Source organism: Talpa occidentalis, unplaced genomic scaffold (assembly GCF_014898055.3).
Source record: "Talpa occidentalis isolate TD23 unplaced genomic scaffold, MPIMG_talOcc4v2.1 talOcc4.4, whole genome shotgun sequence".
NCBI lineage: Eukaryota > Metazoa > Chordata > Mammalia > Eulipotyphla > Talpidae > Talpa > Talpa occidentalis.
The window spans coordinates 84,794,609-84,818,361 of record NW_023604295.1 but is presented as its reverse complement, the minus strand read 5'-3'; the positions used below and the strand labels follow the sequence as shown (position 1 = coordinate 84,818,361).

General features: G+C 35.9%; 1 protein-coding gene across 1 annotated transcript in view; it reads right to left on the bottom strand.

Annotated features, from left to right (window-relative positions):
* Positions 1–853: 853 nt before the first annotated feature.
* The window catches only part of SPTSSB (serine palmitoyltransferase small subunit B), a 34,957-nt gene continuing 12,057 nt past the window's right edge, over positions 854–23,753 (bottom strand). The window contains exons 2-3 of the mRNA XM_037524638.1: positions 18,776–18,837; positions 854–1,380 (exon numbers count right to left, since the gene is read on the bottom strand). Coding sequence (XP_037380535.1) covers positions 1,118–1,348 — 231 coding nt within the window. The 5' untranslated portion in view covers positions 1,349–1,380; positions 18,776–18,837 and the 3' untranslated portion in view covers positions 854–1,117. The remainder of the gene's footprint in view (positions 1,381–18,775; positions 18,838–23,753) is intronic.

Here is a 23,753-nt window from a genome sequence, read left to right as displayed (position 1 = left end):
AAAAAAAAAAGCAAACAAACAAACAAAAAAACTACTGAATTGCTAACATTAGTATTTGAGAGTAAATATAAACTGCAAGATTTTTCTTTGGCATTCACATTTGATTCAGCAAGATAATTAAAAATTGTATTTGTTTTCTAAGATAAATGCTTTGAAGAAAATTTAATAAACTTGTTTAATAAACTTGTATATAAGGGTGTTGCAAAGGAGCCACTATAAAAAAAGCATTTAACTACAGCTGTTGAGTTGCTGCTGATAGAATTATCACTTCCAGCCTGTTTTATTACCTTTTCTTCTTGAGTCCAATACATGCTTTCCCCACTCCACCCCCAAGTGCTCAGTGAAAGAAATTTCTTTTCTCTTTTTCTCTCCAATATCATGCAAGGCAGGGCAGCATCACAAGTCACAATATCTGAGTTTACTTTGATTATATTTTGTTTCTTACAATTAAAATTATTTTGTAATTTAATACTTCCTGGGTTATCTAAAATCAACATTGTTGATTTCAAACTGTCATACAGTCAGGCATTTAAAGGAATTTGAAAGAATTCATGAAGCATCTAAAAGGAATAATTGCTCTAGCCGATTATTTTGTTTTTTACTTCAATTAAAATAATTTTAGGTATTAGCAACTTATTAGAAAATAAGACTTTAGGGGTCCTATATAATTTATTCACACCTTTCCATATATTGTAAACAAGGATAGGATACTTTTGATAGTAGCCTATGAGCAATTTTTTAAAAAATATGCACTTTACTATAGAATAGGTATCAATGGAGCCTTTTAAATATGATTCTGGTAGACCTTTTATAAGCCTACTTTCTAGAAAACTTTTATATGAAATTTGCCATTTTAAAAAATCTAAAGCTGTATGCTTAATTTAGGAGCATATTGTAGCGAGGTAATGACACTATATATCCCATGGTCTGATGTACAATGCAGCATGTACAAAAGAACCTAAAGAGACACCTCAAGTTTCAGGGAGGATATAATAGTGCATAGAGAAGAGAGAATTTTTCAGGTCAGATAGTGAAAAAAGATACAGTATTTACCTAAATCAGTAAGTTGCAAACAACATATACATATGCAATGCCAATTCACAGAATGCGAACAAGATCAATTAGATATTGTACTATGGTAGCCACATATTTTGGAGAAAAATTCCCAAGCCAGGCGAATGTGGATTGGGATAAAGACATAGGCAGTGTACACCACCATAGCAAAAACGGTTAGTAAAATGGTATTGAACATGGATCTCTCCCAGGGCTCCAAGACAGCACAGCAGCTAATGATTTGGTATTGATAGTAGAGCCAGGAGAAATAGTCCTTCACACGCCTGAAATCCATGGTTGGCTCTTTCAAGCTGCCAAGAGTTTGTCCTGGTAAAGAAGAAAACAGATTAAAAGACAAATAAAATAAGGAATCAGAGTATCTCCTTAGATTTTCATGATCATGGCAAGTTAAAACATTCAAAGAATGATAATTATCATTAAATTGATTATTATGAATATTATATAGAAATAATGTACAATATATTAATTATAGAATTTAATAATATATTCACCATTAATGACCATTACTAGTAGAAGTACAACAAAATTATTAATAATACTAATGTTTATCTTAAAATGATCATTGCTGGTAATAATTCAAATGATAATAATACCTAAAAACTGAGGCCAACCATTATTTCCTCTAGCCACACGTACAGAGGTAGTCACCAAGGGATTGCTGAGGGTCCCCAATGTAGAGCAAAGTCCTGCAAGTCCCTGTCTGGGGCATCAGTGTAATTCCTCTTTTCACAGAAAGAAACCACATTTACAGAAAGAGATAAATGTAAATTATCTATTTCTTAAAACATGCATTTCAGAAAAAGATTTAAAGAATGGGTACAGCAAGTCTGTTATGTTTGCTTGCAAATTTGAACTTTGCCTGCCTTATAGGAACTTGGCTTTTGGAATGTTATAATCTTATCTATGGATAAGGATGATTCACTATGTTAGCCTGTGCAAACATTGTCATGTATGGTGAACACCTGCTTTATTCTGGGAGACTGGAATCTCAATAATTGATAGGCAAAGGGTGTCCACATGAACAGTGCCAATAAAAATATTGGTCTTTTTTTCTAATTTTTTTTTAAGATTTATTTATTTATACAAGCACTGGGTACTGTCAGAAGCATGGGAGGGTGAGAAAATTCACCAGAGCCAGAGCAGGGAACTGAACAGGCAGAAGGACCGAAGTACACTGCTGAGGGGAGCAGCGAGCGCAAGGAGAGGTCTGCGAGCCATTTGGGACCCTTGCCTGGTGGCCGGGGATCGAACTGGCGCTGCAGAGGCTGTGGGCAGCTTCGCAGCGGAACGCTCAACCCCTGTGCCACCGGGGAGGCCCCCTATTGGTCTTTTTTTTTTTTTTTTTAATCTTAAATTTTATTTTTATATTCCCCCATACAATTGCAAACGCCCCATTCTGACCCCAATCCTTCCCCTCCCGCCCCCCACCCCCCAAAAAGGGTCTCTGGTTCATAGTTTTATGTTGATTTTGATTTTCACTTTCTTATATTCATTTTCCTGGTCCCTTATTTAAGTTTTCTAGATTCCTGCTATGAGTGAGACCATCCGGTATTTTTCTTTTTCTTTTTGGCTTATTTTGCTGAGCATGATCCCTTCCAGCGCCATCCATGTTGCTGCAAATTGCATGTGTTTATCTTTTTTGAATGCTGAGTAATATTCCATGGTATATATGTACCACATCTTCTTGATCCAGTCATCTACTTTTGGGCATTTGGGTTGTTTCCAAAGCTTAGCTATTGTAAACAGTGCTGCTATAAACATAGGGGTGCAGGTGCTCTTTGGAATTGATGTTTCTGTGTCCTTTGGGTAAATACCTAGGAGTGGAATTGCTGGATCATATGGAAGCTCTATGTTTAGTAGGTCCAGAAATCTCCACACAGCTCTCCATAGTGGTTGGACCAGTTTGCACTCCCACCAACAGTGCACAAGAGTTCCTTTTTCTCCACATCCTCGCCAACATTTGTTGTTGCTAGTTTTTTTAATATGTGCCATTCTCACTGGTGTGAGATGGTATCTCATGGTAGTTTTGATTTGCATTTCCCTGATTGCAAGTGATGTTGAACATTTTTTCATATGTCTGTTGGCCATTTGCATTTCCTCTTCAGAGAAGTTTCTTTTTAGCTCTTCTGCCCATTTTTTGACTGGATTATTTTCTTTGTTGTTGCTGAGTCTCATCAGCTCTTTGCAGATTTTTGTGATCAGTCCTTTATCACTAGTGTTGGGTGCAAAAATGTTCTCCCAGTTGGTGGGGTTTCTCTTTGTTTTTGTTATTGTCTCTTTTGCTGTGCAGAAGCTCTTTAATTTGATGTAGTCCCAGCTGTTTATCTTTGTCTTCACTATCACTGCTTTGGGTGATGTGTCTGTAAAGATGTCTTTGATGTGCAAATCCCGTAGTGTTTCACCTATATTTCCTTCTATGTATTTTATGGTTTCAGGTCTTATGTCTAGTTCTTTAATCCATTTTGAGTTGATTTTTGTGTATGGTGTGAGGTAGTGGTCAAGCTTCATTCTTTTGCATGTAGCGACCCAGTTTTCCCAGCACCATTTATTGAACAAACTTTCTTTGCTCCAATGCATAGTCTTTGCTCCTTATTGGTCTTTTTAATGGGCTTCCTGAGCAAAAACATTGCTTTAAATAAGAAACTAAAAGAACTGTAGGATGTTCAAATATCAATGGAGGAGCTAAAATTCTGGTGAAAATGCATGAAAGTGGAAAAAATGATATGGAAGAACAAATCAGTATTCTCAAAGATACAAATAAAGATATGAAAATAATCAAGAAAGAAAAGGAGCGAGAGAGGACCTCCCCTGTGGCGCAGCGGTTGAGCACTGGGTTGCGAAGCTGCCCGCAACCTCTGTGGCGCTGGTTCGATCCCCGGCTGCTCCCCGGACACCGGAGGAGGGTCCCACATGGCTCGCAGACCTCTCCTGCCACCAGCTTCTCCCCTCAGCAGTGTACTTCAGTCCTTCTGCCTGCTCTGCTCCCCACTGCTCTGGCTCTGGTGAATTCTCTCACCCTCCCTCGCTTCTGACTGTACCCAGTGCTTGTATAAACAAACAAACAAACAAATAAAATAAATAAATAAATAAAACATGCCTCTATTAAAAAAGAAAGAAAGAAAGAAAGAAAGAAAAGGAGCGAGAGGTACAAAGGAAAAAGAATGAAGAAACACTTTCAGAATTATCTGACACCCTGAGGAAAGGAAATATAAGAGTCATGGGAATCCCAGAAGGAGAAGAGACAGGGGAGCTGAAAAACTATTCAAGGAAATAATTAAAAAGAACTTCCCAAGCTTGAGAAGGAAATGAAAACAGACATACAGGAAGCTAGAAGGATGCCAAATTATCATAATTAAAGGAAAGCTACACCATAGTTCACCATCTCTCAGTTTCCCAGACCCTATTCTTCCTTTACTTAAGGCTTTTTCATGAAATCCCAAAGTTCAGGTTCTCCTCTAGCCAAATGAAAAGACTGAATGCCTTTTAGTGCAAATATTACTGAGAATTAGTTAAAGCTAAGGTTTTTTTTTTTTTTTTTAGTAATGTATGTAACATATATAAAAGACCCAAAGCAGAGTTTTGACAAGTTGAGGAGAGGAAGAGGAAGAAGGATTATTAGAATATGGGGAACCAGAAGGAGAGAGAAATTAATCCTACAAAAAACTCTGTGAATAAATATGGACACTGAGTCAGTGCAAAATAGAAAGGGCTTGAAAATTCCCTAACAAGTTATCTCAGATTTGATTGGAAAATGAGTGACTATTTTTAATTTCTGAGATTCACTTCCCTTTCACTAATGGGAAATTTATTTTCTATATTATATTTGTGTACTGTGGGGAAGAAGATAACGTTATATCTCCTCCCCTAAAATGAAAGAGAAAAACCTGGAACATAGCACACATATTATTCATGGGAAAGTATTTGCTCTGGTATGAATGGATAGTGACAAAAATAGAAGTTAGACTTGCTCAGAAAGTTATTTGTTATCATTTTATAGCCATAGGAACAGAGGTGGTAGAAAATTAAGTAACTGCAATGAAAGATGAGTAACACGTGACTTAGTAGGGTGGAATTTACCTTAGGAATATTTCAGGAAATTTGATCCTACACAATTCTTCTCTGCTTAAACAAAGTACTCCAAATTATTGCATTTTTTTCAGTAAGGAAATTCCCTTTCTCAACATCACCTACAAATGAATTTTCCCTCCTGGGCGAAGAGAACCGAACACATTTCAATTTAAACTTCTAAAATATTAGAATTTGGGGCTGAAGAAAAAAAGTCAGAAGGTCCTGAGCTCAATTTTGGGTTAATTGCTTCCCAACTTACTTTGGAATTCAATATCAATCACTCAGCATTTGTGTGTTTATGTGTGTGTGTGTGTGTGTGTGTGCACGCACACGCACTCAAGCATGCTTCATATCTGTAACCTGAAAATATGTAGTGGAAAAAGTGTCTTGCTTGCTGCAGAGAAATTCTGTATCTAAGAAGAGACTACATCAGTGCTCAGAGTAGCTTTCTTTGGAAAGAACTCAATAAAGACTTAACTCAAGTTCAAGCCTTCCTTTAATTAAGTAATTCATTTTAAAATGAATAGGTGACTTCCTTTCAAAAATTAAGGTATGGAGAAAATATATATGTGGTTAGACATTTCAACACCCAGCTCTCACCAATGGACAATCAATGAGGCAGAAGAACATATATTTTCCTCAAGTGCACACATGGGTCATTCTGTAAGACTGAGCATATACTGGGTCAAAAGACAAGTATCAGCAAATTCCTAAGATTCAACTCATACCAAGTATCTTCTGACCATAATGGTACTGAATTACAAATCAGTTACAAGAAGAGAACAAGAAATACTCTAATACTGGAGACTGAATAACACACTGCTGAATGACTGGGTTAATGAAGAAATCAAAGAAGAAATTAAAAAAAAAAACCTTGAGAAAAATGATGAGGACACAAACTTTCAGAATGTCATAACACAATCAGCATTAAGAATAAGTATATAGCAATAAGGTCCACATTAAAAGAGCCCAAATAAACAACATTGTCTCTCATCTGCAGGACTAGAAAATTTATATAATGTAAAATATATAAACAATGTAATGTAGTATATAATGTAAAATATATAATATATAATAAATACTATACTATATACTATATATACTATATATACTATATATATACTATATATAATAAATATATATAGTATTAGTTAAAGCTAAGATATATATATATATATATATATATATGTGTATCTACAAACCCAGTAGAAGGAAGGAAATAACAAAAACTAAAGCACAAATGAATGAAATACAAATGAAAAAATCCAAAAGAACAACAAAATCAAAAGCTAGTGCTCTGAAAAAAATAAACTAAGTTGACAAACCTCTAGTTAGGCTTACTAAGAAAAAAAGGGAGAAAACTCAAATAAACAGGATTAAAAATAAAAGAGAAGTCACAACAGACTGCAGAAATTCAGAGAATAAGAAGAGATTACTATGAATATTTATATGCAAACAAATTAAAAAGCCTAGATGAGATGGACGGATACTACACAATCATTCAAGACTGAATAGGGAAGAAACAGAAAACCTGAACAAACCAATTACAAGCAAGGAAATTGAAATAGTAATTAAAACTCTCTCCAAAAACTAAAGTCCAGGAACAGATAGTTTCACAAGTGATTTCTACCAAAAAGTAAAGCATGGAAAAATGGATTAAAAAGGAGTAAATGTATAGTGGAGAAAACTGATAAGCACTCAAGTGCAACATCAACAATGATAAAGCACATTGATAGTATGTATCCATAATATCACGGCATGAAAGTGACATTTTATTTCTGTGGTCTTCCTCCTAGTAACCCACAGCCTCAGTCTAATCATGAAAAAACAAACCGAAAGAGAAAAAAAAAAAAGACAAATACTAACAGAGGAGCACCTTACAAAATATCAGACCAATACTCCTTAATACTCTCAAGGTCATTTTGTGACATTTTGTCAATTGTGAAAAGATGTCACATCACAAAAGAGCCTAAGGAAACATGACAATGTAATTATTTATCCTGGAGGAATACTGGAAAAGAAAAATAAAGATATTAGGTAGAAACTAAGGAAATGTATGTAAAGTATTGGCTTTAGTTCATAATAGGTTTTTTTGGTTCAAGATGGTGGCATAGGAAAAGCATGAACTCACCTCCTCCCAAGGACAAAAAAAATCTACAACAGCATATGGAATAATTTACAAGGAGGATAACCTGAAAGCCAGTCAATTAGACATCACATAACAATGGATAACAACACCAAGAGGGGTAGGAGAAACGGAGGCAAGCATTTGCTAAGGAAGATAGCAAAATCCCCTTGGGTGTGGGGATTTGAGTTTGGGATTACAAAGGATGTAGAACTTTTTCCTGGAGAATGGTGGAAGGTAGTGCCCTGCATTGAGCCCTCCAACCTTTCAATTCTGCACAGCAGAAATGACCTCTAGAGTTCTAGCATTGAGGGTTACTAGGAAAATCACTCAGGGGACTTCAAAAACAACAGGGAATGGAGAACCTGCCCTTAAAATACCCACACACATATTTACAAGTCCAGCGACCCAGTGCAGTAAAAACAGTCTGAAAAGAGTCCAAATCATAAGTGAAGGAAACCCATATACCACTCTTTAAAGCATCTGCCGGAGAGGCAGGAATCTTTGGAAGATACCAAGACAGCGTGATGTCTACAGTCAACAACACTGTATTTGAAAGGTGCTAAAAGAGTAAATCTGAAAAGATTTCATTATAAAAAGGAATGGTAGCTATGTAAGGTGATGAATGTTAACTAATCTCATTGTGGCAATTATTTGCAGTATATAGATATATCAAATCATCATGTCGTATACCTTAAACACAATGTATCAATTATAATTCATAAATCTTTGGGAGAAAGAATTGTCAAATGTAGTACAATACATACAACTGTATTTTAAAATAGAAAACAATACTCACACTAAATAAAAATAAATGAAATTTAAAAAGCAATAGTATATCAATATTGGCTGATTAACTGCAACATGTGTCATACTCATATGCTAATAGGGAAACTGGGTACAGGCCATGTGGGAATTATCTGTACTATCTTCTCAATTTTTCTATAAGTCTAAAACTGTTCTAAACAATAAAGTCTATTAAAATTTACTGAAGGTAAAATATAATTAGGGAATCTTTAAATCGATCCCTATTCCAAATTCCAACAAATTTTTGTTAGGCTGTTCTGCCCGTCTGGAAAACTCTTCCTAAAATTCTGAACATAGTTAAATAATACCTTTCCAGAAAGGACTGGTTTTCAAACATTTTAAAATACAATATAGTGAAAAAGAACATTTTAATAGTGCTCTGGTGTACACCATATGCGCGCGCGCGCGCGCACACACACACACACACACACACACACACACACAGAGTCATATAACTGAAACAAAGATCTCTCAAAATAATACTTGGCATTCTATGCTGATATTTTCTGTACTATTTAATTTGATTAGTTTCTACTGTATTCTATGTTATTCTCTTTGTTCATTAAAAATATCTCAGATGTTAGAAACCATACCGATGTTTTTTAAGCCACCAAGTGAGAATTTCACTTAGAAAAACTCTAAGGCTTACCTCAAGTGCCAGCTTCTCTGCTGTCTCTAATATGGTAGTCACTAATCACATGTGACAACTTAAATTTTTAGTATTCATAGGCTTGTCACTACCATAAGCATGGACATAGGATATTTCCATCATTGCAGGAAATTTTATTGGGCTGTGCTGTGGACTCTGTTGCTTGGACCAATGAAACAATCTCCTTTCACCTTACAGTCTTCCATTCTGCTGGGTGCAATTAACTTGCTCAATTTACAGTTTATTGTCTTTGCCCTTTAATGGTTCTCCATTTCCCGAGAAATTAAACATTCACTTAAGGCCCCTTCATTGTTTGACTTATTTACCTCTCCAGCATCATCTCTGAAGTCTCTTGTTACATGCTTAAGAGTAAATTTCTTGAGTAAAGGACTCTTAAGTTTCCATGTTTATTTATTTATTTATTTTTAAAGATTTATTTATTTATTTATACAAGCACTGGGTACAGTCAGAAGCGCAGGAGGGTGAGAGGATTCACCAGAGCCAGAGCAGGGAACAGAACTGGCAGACGGACGAAATACACTGCTGAGGGGGGAGCAGCGGGCGACAGGAGAGGTCTGCACGCCATGTTGGCCCCTCGCTGGTGGCCGGGGTTCGAACCGGTGTTGCAGAGGCTGCGGGCAGCTTCGCAGCCCAGCGCTCAACCGCTGTGCCACCAGGGGAGGTTCTTCCATGTTGTAAGTTGATTCTCTTTTCTAGAAAATTTCCTGTGCCCCTTCTTGTCTAGATAAAATCCTATTTACATTCAAGAATAGAAGAATAGCTCTTATATTCTCTTTTCTATGAAATAGTCTCAGGAAACTAATCTTCCTCTTCTATGCCTTACCACTGTAACAATGTTTCAGCACTTTTAGCCAAGTGCAATTGCCACTTACAGTCTGTTTTCCCACTAAACTCCGAGGTCTTTGAACATCGAGAATATGCTACAGCTTTCTCTTTATCTCTAGTGCCTAGAATCTGGGATACTTAATTGCTGGCCGATGAGCTAGTTGTCTAGTTGATTAACTGACTGTATTGTAAGGTTGTTGAGGGCAGGAATCACATTTGTACTTACTCAATATTTCCTTGCACAATGTAGGATACATGAAAAGTACTTAAGAATCCTCATTATCTGCATCCAGGCGATGAGTTTTTGACATATTATTTTCTGCAAATTCAGTATAATTTGTCTTTGTGTAAGATAGAAGGGACTTGATATTATTTTTTTTAAAAATTTATTTATTTATACAAGCACTGGGTACAGTCAGAAGCGCGGGAGGGTGAGAGAATTCACCAGAGCCAGAGCGGGGAGCAGAACACGCAGAAGGACCGAAGTACACTGCTGAGGGGAGCAGCTGGCGGCAGGAGAGGTCTGCGAGCCATGTGGGACCCTCCTTTGGTGGCTGGGGAGCAGCTGGGGATCGAACGGGCACTGCAGAGGTTGCCGGCAGCTTCGCAACCCATCGCTCAACCACTGCGCCACCGGGGAGGCCCGGACTTGATATTATTTTTAAAAATATAACAAGTGCTTTTTTATTTTCTCAAGTTCTTAAACCTTCAAGGATCCCTTGAGGAATAAAAAAATAAAACACTTGTTAAGTAGTTTTAAATTCCACTAAAATGACTCTTCACAGGTGTTTATTCTAAGCAAATAACAACTTAAGATTGATAGGTAGAAAACTGTTTCTAATTGGAAAATTCAAGGATAGGGACAGCTGAAGTCCACAATTCTATTGCGGCTCTTTTTTCTTCCCTTTTCTCTTTCCTTCCAAAACCTTTTCATGTCACAGATTCTCTGTGTAAAATTATGATAAATAATAATTGCTTTAAATCTGTCCCAGTGAATGGTAGGTAGTGTAGGCATACTCTGTGAGCTCTGTAGAAGAAACAGCAATGGCCATAGTAATAGTAGTAATTATTGCTGTTGATTGGTACAAGTTACAACTATTAGCAAGATTTTACTAAATTCCACAAAGAGTCTTTGTGGAATATTCTATAATGGTCACCTCCCAGTCATTATTTATGTTTGTTAATAGAATTGTTTAGTGCATTAAAAATAAACAGGGTGTTTATATAACCATTACCATAAACCACTACTTGAAAGTCACTGCAATCTCTAAACACATTTTTAAATGTATTTTGGCCAGGGCCACCCCATATCATTGTGTGGGCTGTACACTGTACAATTTTATGTGACAGTTCTTGTCTTGGGACCTAATCACAAGCTACTTTTTATGTGAAAACAATGTGAGTCACAAAGATAAAAAATGTGTATGATTAAATGGCAAAATTTAATTTTGTGTCTATGTAAGAATCAGGCACAAGAGTAGCTTATTGGCATCCCAGGGTCATATATCTTTCTCTAAGTTTTCTATGGATAACTCCACTGTTTTCTATGTCCCACAGAAAGTTCCATCCTGCTTAACATACCCTTTTATATCTTACAATATTCTCCAGCAATTATTGGACCAGGGATTCCTCATGCTAATGTCAGAATGAATCTGAGCGTCTGAGCAGAAACGATGGAAACTCTTTAGATATCAAGTATTTACTAGTACACAGTGTACTGACAAGTAAATGTGACCAGGATATTTTCATTAATAGAAAGTAAACTTTTTTGTATAGTATGTTATGATTTATGTTCAAAACAGAAAAGACAAACTTGCATATATATATATATATATATATATATATATACATGCAAATATCTGGAAGGCTACACAAGCAACATTGGGTATTGTTAGAGAAAGGCAGTCAAGTAAATGGGCAAGGTTTGGGGGAAATTTTATTTTTCATTTTATGCCTATTTTATGGTTGTATTTCACTTAAAACTAGAAACACGCAGTTTTGTAATAAAAAAAACTTAGAAAAAATTTTGTAGTGACTCAAAGCCAGAGAAGAAAGTAAAACAACTATAGAACAAATAAGGAACCTTCTTTACACACTTATGAATTAGCTGCACAATTCTATAGACATCTCAGAGAGAAAAACCAACAGTAAGTCAAACATGCTATTGCTTATAGACAACTAAGTTTACTCTAATTAAGTTTTACAGTCTCATAGTTAGGAGTGAGTTACTGAAATAATATACCAAAAATGAAAAAAGGCTTAACAACAATTTAGCCAAATTGTTGTTAGCACAGTGTCAATTTGAATTATACTCAAGAGCAGAGTGTTTCTGTGGCTATCTGAACTAACTTTATTGTCTCCTGTTTTCAGCAGCACTAGCAAAGGCAGAACAATAGAAAACATGTATTTCCAGTCCAACTGTTAAATAAATTCATTGGGCAACATGTGTTGAGTAATTAATTTCACAGCAGTCTTTGTTGTCTGGTATTTCCTTATAGATTCCAGAGGAATTTATGAATGAAGGACTTCTGGCAGGAAAAGAAAACTTGGACTTTGTCTTTAACAGAACATTTCATAATCATTTAGGAAATACTAAATTCAGAAGAGATAAATTTCAGTTTGTGGGGTTACTAACAAACTAAAAAAGAACAGCCAAGAGCATTGATATTGAATAGCTGTTAGGAAAAGGAAGAGAATTTTACAGCAGAGGTAATTATTATGATAGAGCTTATCTTGTTTCTGGTGTGCTTTCATTTACTCATATAGAAATAGGGCAGTAACATTTGTGACAACATGACCGGAACTGGAGGGGATTATGCTAAGTGAAGTAATTCAGATAGAAAAAGACAAATACCATGATTTCATTCATGTGGAATACATAAAAAAAGCAAAGGAATAGACATAAACAAACTCTTGAAGCATGACTGCAGAACTGAGACTACCAGATGAAGTGGCTGGAGGAGGAAAGAAGTAGAAGTAAAGTTGGGGGCAATGAACTATGGTGGATGATTATGGGTGCTTTGGTGGTGGGTATGGTATGATAAAATAGAGGTGTAAACTGATAACCTAAAACACATACAGTGTTGTAGAGGTGTAAACTGATAACCTAAAACATATACAGTGTTGTAACTCAATATTACCTTGATGAAGACAATTAAAAAAAAGAAACAGGGCAGTAATACTGTTTATTTCTGCCAATATTGGAGTGGAGAATAGGGTTTCTAGACCAAGTTTTTAACTATAATGTCATTTCTTAGTATACCTCTTTATTACTATTTTTTAAGAACCCTGTTTTCTTATCATTTATATGAAAATATAAAGAAGGAAAGAGCGAAGAGTATAGCTTCCTCTGTGTGGCATTTTCCTTCTGAAGATATTGTTCCCAAGGACTGACGGGTTTTGTTTTGTTTTTTTTTTTTTTTTGCCTTTTTTTTTAAGAAGCAAAACAAGCCAGAAAGAAAAAGAAAAATACCGGATGGTCTCATTCATAGCAGGAATTTAGAAAACCTAAATAAGGAACCAGGAAAAAGACATTATAATAAAGTAAAAATCAAAATCAACAAGCAACTATAAACCAGTGACACACTATGGGTGGTGGGGGCGGGGAGAAGGGAGTAGGATCAAAACAAGGGTGATGGGAATTATATGGAGACGATAACCAAGATGAAAATGCATACATTGTGCAAAAATGAAAAATGACATAAAAATATATAAAATTAAAAAATTAAAAAAAGAAGTAAAACAAAATTACATAGTACTAACATAGTTTCTAAAACATTAAAAATCATTTTTAAAAGCCATTAAAGAACACACATACTAAAGCAGTATTATTTACAAGATGAGAAAGATGGAAGCAACCCAAATCTTTAACAGCAGATTAGTGGATAAACAAAATATAGTACATACACACCATGGAATATTTTTTGTTCTTAAAAAGTAAGGAAATTATGACATATGTTACAAAATAGAACAACCTTGAAGGACATTATGCTAAGTAAAACAAGTGAGTCACAAAAAGACAAATGCTGTATGATTTTACTTTATGAGATATCTAGAGTAGTCAAACTCATAAAGCAGAATGGCATTTGCCAGGGGTTGGAGGAAGAGAGAAATTGGGAGTTGTTCAATAGGTTTCGATTTTGCAAGACGAAAACATTCTGGAGACTGATTGCAAAACAATGTGAATATATTTAACACTACTGAAGTATACTTTTAAAATGGTTAGAATGATAAATTTTATATGTATTTTACCACAATTAAAACAGTTTAAATGTCAATGAAAAAATATAAAAAATATTAAGGATTGAAATTAAAAACACACTTTCATGATATAAAAAGAAAATAGGGAACTGCCAACTACAAAGATCCTTCTGAGAGGAGGAGTGATGTATTTAGGTTTATTCTTGGAATCAGTGAAATTACATTAGTTTGATTTCTCACAGTATTTGTGGGAATTGTAAGCTACGATATACTTGCTTGTTTTTCACAAGGATATGAAATAAGGGTTTCATAAGATCCTAATACCCAGAGCACTTAAAAGGGAGTAAGAGTGGAAAAGTGGCTAAATTGTTTGAAAGTACTTTGTAATTGTCATTATAAATCCCTTTCCTAGCACATAATAACAGGTCTGCCTTTCTCTTTTTCTTCCCGAGATCTGGGTCACCTAACTTACAACTTGGTAAAGGAACTACTAGCTTAATGTTTGTTTTCAAGGACTTACTTTCTTAGATAATAAAGCCTTACCACGAGAAATTATCTCACCCATGTGTCTTTAGAAACTGAAGACCTTTCTCCAAGGAACAATTCAAAGGCAAGAAAAGTTAGTTACTGCCAACTGATTTGTCAAAAACATCCTTGATGAACACTTGTTCCCAGAATTCTGCCAAAGGAAATTTGGTTGTAGAGGCAATTGGTCAACCAAGGATCTTCCAACAGTATTTTTTGAGACTAATTTTCCATTGTCTTTGCATTTTGGGGGAAATATTGAATAGATTTCCTCTCAAAACTTTTGGATTGCTTATTTTTCTGTCTTCCTCCTTTTTCTCATTCTTCCAGCTTATTCTTCATTTCTTATTACACGGTCTGGAAAATTTCCGGTAAAGAGTTTCAGTGTTTTTTCGTGACCAGCAACTTTCATAAGTGTGTGGTTTTGTGACAACACTATCCTCAACTAATTTACTTCTGTATAACAGTTATTACTCATTTAGGAAAATGAGTGGAGAGCTAGGCTGACTCCAAGGTTGATGGAAACAGACATGGCATTGTTGAGGTGTGATGAATATAAACCTCCTAATTAAAGGGACATTTCCCTAAGCAAGGTGGTTAGCATTCCAGATCAGCTAGTTTGTGGGGCGGAGAATGGAAAGAAAGACAGGGGAGGAGGTAAAAAGAAAAGGCAAGAGTTTACAGAGTTATGTCAAAACATGTTGTTGTTTTTAGGTAATTAAACTATGCTAATTAAATTTTGTAATCTTGCACTTAGAAGAATAAATGATATACTAAAAGAAAAATGTCTCACTGACAATTTAGCCAGGTGGATTTCTCATCCTCTTTGACCTGCTCCAAGTGAATGATTTCTAGTCAAAAGTGGTTAAAAACTAAGCTCCAAGTGTTTCTTTTAAATGGGTAGCAATTGTTTGCTTCTCAAGAACTTTGTTGACTCTCCAAGTAAATGCAAAGAAGGCTAATATAACTGCTCATAGTAAGAAGAATATTTTCTATCAATATTTTTTATAGCCAACTCAACCATATAGTTATATGGTTAAATTGGGTGAGATGAAATATTCTTTTCTCCTTTTAAATATTTGTGAATTTTTTTAAAGATTTATTTATTTATGCAAGAGCTGAGGTATATGCCAGAGGTGTGAGGGGTGAGAGGATTCACCGAAAACAGAGTGGGGAACAGAACACCAGATTGACTGCAGCACACTGCTGAGGGTGCAGCAGGTGAGTCAGGAGATGTCTGCTGTGCCATGTGGGTTACTCCCTGACCGGGGACCGAACTTATGGCTGCAGAGGCTGTGGACTGCTTAATAGGTTGCCTCTTAACCCCTTGAGTCACCAGGGAGGCCCTATTTGTGAAATTTTTTGCCAAAATTATCAGAAGAACTCTCCCAAGATGCAAAAATATTTTTACATAGTAGGTTAAAAGGTGGTTCCCCACAAAGAGACACATCTTGGAGCCTGTGAATATGATCTAATATTGGATAGGGTGTTTAGAGGTGTAACTGAGTTACTAATATTTATAAGAGATCCTCCTGATTACCAAGGTTAGTATTAAATAAAATGACAGGTGTCCTCAGAAGGGAGACACAGAGAAGACCATGTGAATGAAGATAGAAGCAGAGATAGCCAAAAGCCAAGGAAAACTTGAGAAGTTACCAGAAACTGGATGACGTAAGGAGAATTTTCCTTTAGAGGCTTTGGATGAAGAACAGCCCTACTGCTACCCTGATTTCAGACGTCTAGCCTGTAGAACCATCAGAGAGTAAATTCCTTTAGTTTTAAGCCACTACCATTGAGGGACTTTAGAATAACATGTAAGAAGGGTTAAATGAGTGTTGTTATTATTACTACATGCTAAATTAATATTCCACTAATACCACTGATGAAAATATGAATATCAGGCAAAGAATAAAAGAGACTTGAGATAAATCTTGTTCTTTTTTTTTTTTTGATTTCTCAGCATCCTTTTTATTTATTTATTTATTTTTTTTAATCTTAAATTTTATTTTTATATTCCCCCATACAATTGCAAACGCCCCATTCTGACCCCAATCCTTCCCCTCCCGCCCCCCACCCCCCACCCCCCAAAAAGGGTCTCTGGTTCATAGTTTTTTGTTGATTTTGATTTTTACTTTCTTATATTCATTTTCCTGGTCCCTTCTTTAAGTTTTCTAGATTCCTGCTATGAGTGAGACCATCCGGTATTTTTCTTTTTCTTTTTGGCTTATTTTGCTGAGCATGATCCCTTCCAGCGCCATCCATGTTGCTGCAAATTGCATGTGTTTATCTTTTTTGAATGCTGAGTAATATTCCATGGTATATAAAGCAGTGATAGTGAAGACAAAGATAAACAGCTGGGACTACATCAAATTAAAGAGCTTCTGCACAGCAAAAGAGACAATAACAAAAACAAAGAGAAACCCCACCAACTGGGAGAACATTTTTGCACCCAACACTAGTGATAAAGGACTGATCACAAAAATCTGCAAAGAGCTGATGAGACTCAGCAACAACAAAGAAAATAATCCAGTCAAAAAATGGGCAGAAGAGCTAAAAAGAAACTTCTCTGAAGAGGAAATGCAAATGGCCAACAGACATATGAAAAAATGTTCAACATCACTTGTAATCAGGGAAATGCAAATCAAAACTACCATGAGATACCATCTCACACCAGTGAGAATGGCACATATTAAAAAAACTGCAACAACAAATGTTGGCGAGGGTGTGGAGAAAAAGGAACTCTTCTGCACTGTTGGTGGGAGTGCAAACTGGTCCAACCACTATGGAGAGCTGTGTGGAGATTTCTGGACCTACTAAACATAGAGCTTCCATATGATCCAGCAATTCCACTCCTAGGTATTTACCCAAAGGACACAGAAACATCAATTCCAAAGAGCACCTGCACCCCCTATGTTTATAGCAGCACTGTTTACAATAGCTAAGCTTTGGAAACAACCCAAAGGCCCAAAAGTGGTACATATATACCAGAGATAAATCTTGTTCTTAAAGCAGAACATGTGAACCTCATTAAATTAGAAGCCTATTTTACAGAGATTATTATTCAGAATGTTTATTTAGTTCTAGTGTGGCTGTCATAAAGGAGATCAAAAAAATATAACCTCATTTCAAAGATGAAGCAACTGAGGCTCATTAAGTTTGTTTACCTCATTTATTGTCAGAATCCAACAAGAAAACAACATGAGAATTCAACCTTAACACTCTCTACTCCAAAGTCTTCTGTCACACCATACTGCCCCAATTAATAGTGCTCTATAACAAGTATACTTCGAATTAGTAAAATCAACACTTATACTAATGACTTTAAAGTAATATTGGATTTCCTAAACTATTTTAAAATTATTAAATGGTTGCCAACTGCCTCAGAATCATAAATCTCTTAAAATACTGTAGTAAAAGGGCAGGATTAAGAAATAATCATTCAGGGGCCCTCCCTGGTGGTGCAAGTGGTTTAGAAAAGCGCTGTGAAGCTGTCTGCAGCCTCTACAGCACAAGTTTGATCCCCGGCCAGGGAGCTACCCACATGGCCCAGCAGACCTCTCCTGTCTTGCCTGCTGCTCCCCTCAGCAGTGTAGTTCAGTCTATCTGCCTGTTTTGTTCCCTACTCTGTCTGTGATGAATCCTCTCACCTCCCGCACCTCTGGCCTGTACTCCAGTTCTTGTATGCATAAATAAATAAATCTTAAAAAAAGAAACAATCATTCAGAAGAAATATCTATTTCTTTTCTCTATATTCCCTTTCCTTTTTCCACTTACTACAGATTTAATAAAAGTGGACAGGCAGCTACTAGTAGCATTCTAATTTTCTTTCTTAAAAATTAAAAAAAAACAGAAAAAATGTTATTTTATGAACACTGATCATTCTCACTTTCATTGTTGGCATTTTTGAAGGAAATTTTTTTATTATTTTATTATATTTGTCTCTTAATTTATACCATCTGGTTCATTAAATACTTATTAAAACATTCATTCGTCTCCTGTATCAAAGGTCTTCCAGGATAAGATACTGCTCTGTTTAAAAAAAAAGATGAAGGATGCCTTAACAGAAGCAGCTTTTAACCAGCAGACCCATAAATAAGATAGTAACTGGTACTATGCAGGCCTGGTATTGACACTGAGATTAGCTAGACATTCTTAACTTGGAGGCCAACAACTTGGTATGTGAAGGGTCTCTGAACCCCTTGAAATGTTTGTAAATGTACATAAATATTTTCCTGCATACACTTTAAAAGAGCCTGTAATGTCTACTACCTAAGAACCACTGTTTCTCATTACTAAAGCTAATTGCAACATTTTACTCTTTTTTATTTGTCTTAAATATCATTGAAATATCAAGTAACTAATAAATGTCTGTTAGTTGCTCAAGAAAGAACTAGAAGCTTCATTATGTTACAGATGTCATAATCAAAAGTGTCAGATTTCTAAAAGCAAGATAGCATGATGTATTCAGAAAAATTACCTACCTGGGTTCTTGTCTCTGTTCCTGTGTGGGCTACTTGTCCTCTCCAGGTTGCTTTTACTTCATCTGTGAAATGAAGATTTCAATTACATAAAAAAGATGGCTTCAAAGTATAGAGCAATTCTGTTCTATATAAAAGATTATTAAACCTCTCAAATGGACAATCTCCCACAAAATTCTAGAGGACATTGTAGAAACAAGGCATGAAATATTAGCTTGACTTAAAAATTATTGTTAGGGGAGGTTACAGTTGAAGGACATGCCACTGACAATTGTATTTCCAAAGAATACTGAGGACTATAGTGTATCACATTACTATCTGCCACAGGGTTGAGGAGTGGCCTGAGTGGGACAAAGAGACAGAGGTTAACTATCTTCCACTTCTATCAGACTGGCCTGCCCTTATATCTGCTTTATATATTGTGTTTCTAGATAACATTTGTTTGTAGAGAATGTTTCTTGATTTTAAATAATCTCTTAACATTTATGGTAGGGGGAAGAAAAATATGTTAATCTCTCTTTGAAAAAGCACTGGACACAGAGGCAAAAGCCCAAAGGTTATTTCCTATTTTGTGATTTATTAGCTGTGTCACATCAGGCAAAACAGAGAATCTTTCAGAATATTCATCATTATATATAGAATAATGATGACATTAACTTATTCACAGCATAGCTGTAAGAATAAAATGAAACAAGGTTTGTGAAAGTGTTTGCAATTGATGAAGCATCATAAAGATGAAGAATAGGTATTTATTTATTTATTTTAAGATTTTTTTATTTATGTATACAAAAGCTGGGGTGCAGGCCAGAGATATCGTGAGTAAGAGGATTCTCCAGAACAGTAGGGAGCAGAACAGGCAGATGTACTGAAATACACTGCTGAGGGGAGCAGCGGGCAAGGCAGGAGAGATCTGCTGCACCATGTGTGTCACCTCCCTGGCCGGGATAGAACTCGTGCCGTAGTAGCTGCGGATAGCTTCATAGTGCTGCATCTTAACCCCTTGCACCACCAGGGAGACCCCAAGAGTAGGTATTTACTGGTGAACTCCAGGTTTCTGCATGTTGTCCTGATCATTATAGCATAGATATCCATCTGAATTAACTCATAGAAAGTGTGGAGGATCAAAACTGCAGATGAACCCAAGTTATCGGGTGGAGTTATAAAAGACAGTAGATTACAGAGTCTGAGAATGACTGAGGGTAAAACTTTAGGGGAAATAAAAATAATGTTCTTCAATTCAAATGTTAATTGCCCAAGAGTAAGGGTAACATGTGGCTTCTGCAGTTTAAAAAAAAAAAAAGAATAAGGGATTTTATTTGACTTCAAATTTACTATGAGTCAACAGTGTAGTGATATAAGTGGCAAACAAAAAATTAAGTGATCCAATTGTCTTAGTCCAGCTGGACTGTTATAATAAAATACCACAAAAACTGGGTAGTTTATAAAAAACAGAAACTTATTTCTCACAGTTTTGGAGAATGGGAAGTTCAAGAGTAAGATGCTAGGCATGGTTGCATTCTGGTGAAGTTCCTCTTTCTGGTTCATAGGCAGCACCTCTCACTGTGTCTTAACATGGTGGTTGGATTCTCTTTTTCCCCATTAAAATACTTTAAGTTTATTAATCTTATTGATATATCTTCCTGAAATATATAGGAAAATATATAAGTAAGCTAACAATGGAGCCACTTTTATAATCTCATTCATGAAGCATCCATCTTCATACCCTAAGAAACTTCCAAAGACCCTCGTAATATCATCACCTTAGGGTTAGGATTTGACATATGGATTCTGAGATGACATATCAGATCATAGCACTGATATTCTTACACATTTACAGAAAAACTGTGCCACAGGTGAGAAAGGAGGCTATAGCTCTTGACTTTGATTACCATCCCTCTTCTATTTGTTAAAAACAATCATCATCTATTTATAAAATAACAGATGCAGCAAGTTGAGCCTATCTGTAAGAATCTAGATAGAAAAAGTCTGGAAGGCTTCCAATGGAAAAAGTTGATAAAAGATTTGGGGGAAAGAACATGTCAGATTTAAAAGATTTAGTATGTTGCTACAGGCTGTCAAAGAGAGGAAGGTTTGGAATTATTTTACTGTTTTCCATGGTGAATCTCAAGAAAAAGTTTAAGCAGTAAGATTTCCATAAAGGGAAGGAGATTGCCTAGTTGAAATAATGAGGATTCCAATAGGAATACCATTCAAGCAGAGACTTTTGAGGGTTGTTAACAATTGGTAGGAAGGTTTGAAGAGATTACTAATATTTCATCAGACCTAAGATCATATTTCTACAGTAAAATTCAATATCCCACTGGAAAATGGTTTGTGTATTAATTTTTTTAACCACACTAGAAGAATGTGGATTTTTAAATTGACAAACTAGAACTTGCCATTGTGTAATACTCAAAATGTGTTTTAACTTTTGTGAACATTAGCTTAATTACTTCTGCAATGTTGTTAAGAATACTCAATACAATAATGATAAAGGATGCTGGGTGATGCCTAGTCTTAGTAAGGGTTCAAAATAGGTAACTTTTGGGCCTTCCCTGGTGGTGCAGCAGTTGAGCGCTGGGCTGTGAAGCTGCCTGCAGCCTCTGCAGTGCCGGTTTGATCCCCAGCCGCCGGTGAGTTCGATCCCCAGCCGCCGGTGAGGGTCCCACATGGCGCGCAGACCTCTCCTGCCGCCCGCTGCTCCCCTCAGCAGTGTACTTCGGTCCCTCTGCCTGCTCTGCTCCCCGCTCTGGCTCTGGTGAATTCTCTCACTCTCCTGCACTTCTGACTGTACCCAGTGTTTGTATAAATAAATAAATAAATAAATAAATAAATAAATAAATCTTTTTTTAAAAAAAGGTAACTTTTATCACAATTAATATTTATTCCTCTTATTTTTCACATGCATTTTATTACCTTTTCTAAGAAATTACTTTCAGATGACTGTAGAATCCTTCAGCAATGTATGATGTAAGTGGGCAAAATGATGACTTCCATTAGTCTTAGAGTAAGAATTCACCCCAAAGGTCATTGGGGTAGCATATCATGTAGCATAGGTGTTGGTTTCCTCCCAAGTGGAAGAAATCTATGGAACAAGTTTAAATTATACCTTGATTTTTCTGCCTACCAAAACCAGAATCAAGCCAAACTGATTGATTTTTTTTCTTTACTTAAAATTTTAGGCAGTAAAACATCCTATTAAAAATTTAAGAACCATTTATCCCTTGTGGAGTAGATAAAGAATTTGTAGCCTCGAGGAATAAATAAAGCTGTAGCTGAGTATTGGATCAGTTACATATTCTTTCTATGTCTAATTTTTTCTATCAATAAAGTGACTTTAAGCTAATTTTGGAAGATGCAAATTACTCTTCTATGAATGAGGTAGTAAAGGAGAGGCAGTTCATTATGCTTAGAAGATTAATAATAATAATAACAATAATAATAAACAGAATCCCCCATGGTTGGGGAAGAGGCCAAGAGAATTCTTTCTGATAGAAGAACAGGAAGCATTAAAATCACTTGGTTTGCACAGGTTGGTCAAAGATCAAACATTTTACTTCCTTTAGAAGAGAAAGTGATAGATAACTGTATATGAAGTTCTTATTCAAAAAAGGGGTTCTTAAAAAAAGGAAACAAAAATATAACAGGTTTAAATAAGACTCTATAATATTTCCTTCACTTTTCTTTCTTCTTCTGCATCATTGATGCTTATTAGGCATGGCATTCTGAGGCACAGTAAGTGTACTCCAAAATACAGATGAACCGGTAATTTGGCTATTTGTGGAGGAATGTGGGTACAAAGGCAGAAATGTTGCTTTGGAATGCTTTCTTGAACTTTTTCCCTTCCTTCTCTGTTATTTTATTTCTTCTTCAATGTCCTATTTATATTTATTCCCAGTTTATCTTTTTAATCTGCTTAGAAATCTTGAACTCAAAATGCTCTTTACTTGAAACTTCTAATAGAAAACATTTGATCTTATCATAAATTTGAAATGTCAGGATGAACTATTTGAATAGCAAACTGTCAACCAGGAAACTGCCATTCTAGATTAGTAATAATCGCAGATTTTTTTTTTTTGATCAACAATGTCCCTAACTTTCAAGAACTTTCCTAACTAATCTCTATATGTTCATTTACCAACACTATAATGGGAGCATTATTTCTTCTTTTAACCTTTTATTATTTTTAATTGATTTAATATTTCTATACCCATTTTATAAATGAGGAAATTTGAAGTGGGATATTTTAAAGCTTACCTAAACTCTCATAGTACAGCACACATTCTTAATAACTGCCAAACTGCCTTTCTGTGCAAAGAGTCCATAGCCTAAAACATCATCCATCCATCCAGTCATTTGTCTATCTACCCATCCATCTACTCACCCACCCTACCCACCCATCCATCCATCCATCCATCCATCCACTCATCTAATCAAATATTCAACAGGCAGGTAGGAGAAACTATATAAACTATAAATACAAACTAAATAAACTATGAATAATACTGATATGGTCTTTGTCATTTTCTAGATGGGGGGTTAATAGTTACATAAGCATCCTCACACAATGTGATAAATATTATGACAGTGAAGAGTGGGGTACTCAGAAGCATTAAAGTCCCTTAACTCAGTCTGGAAGGGTGCACCAAAACAGGCAGGTCAAAAGGTTCTTGTTCTCATCACTGTGTACTTCAACTATTTTGCAGCAAAATGCATATAATGAAACCTCTAGAAAGAAATGTATGTTGAGGGGCCTCCCTGGTGGTACAAGGGGTTAAGACACAACCTATGAAGCTAACAGCAGCCACTGCAGCAAGAGTTCAACCCCTGGCCAGGGAGCTACTCACATGGCACAGTAGACAGCAGAACTCTCCTGACTCTCCTGCTGTTCCCCTCAGCAGTGTATTTCAGTCAATCTGCCTGTTCTGCCCCCTACTCTGTCTCTGGTGAATCCCTTCATCCCCACTCCTCTGGCCTGTAC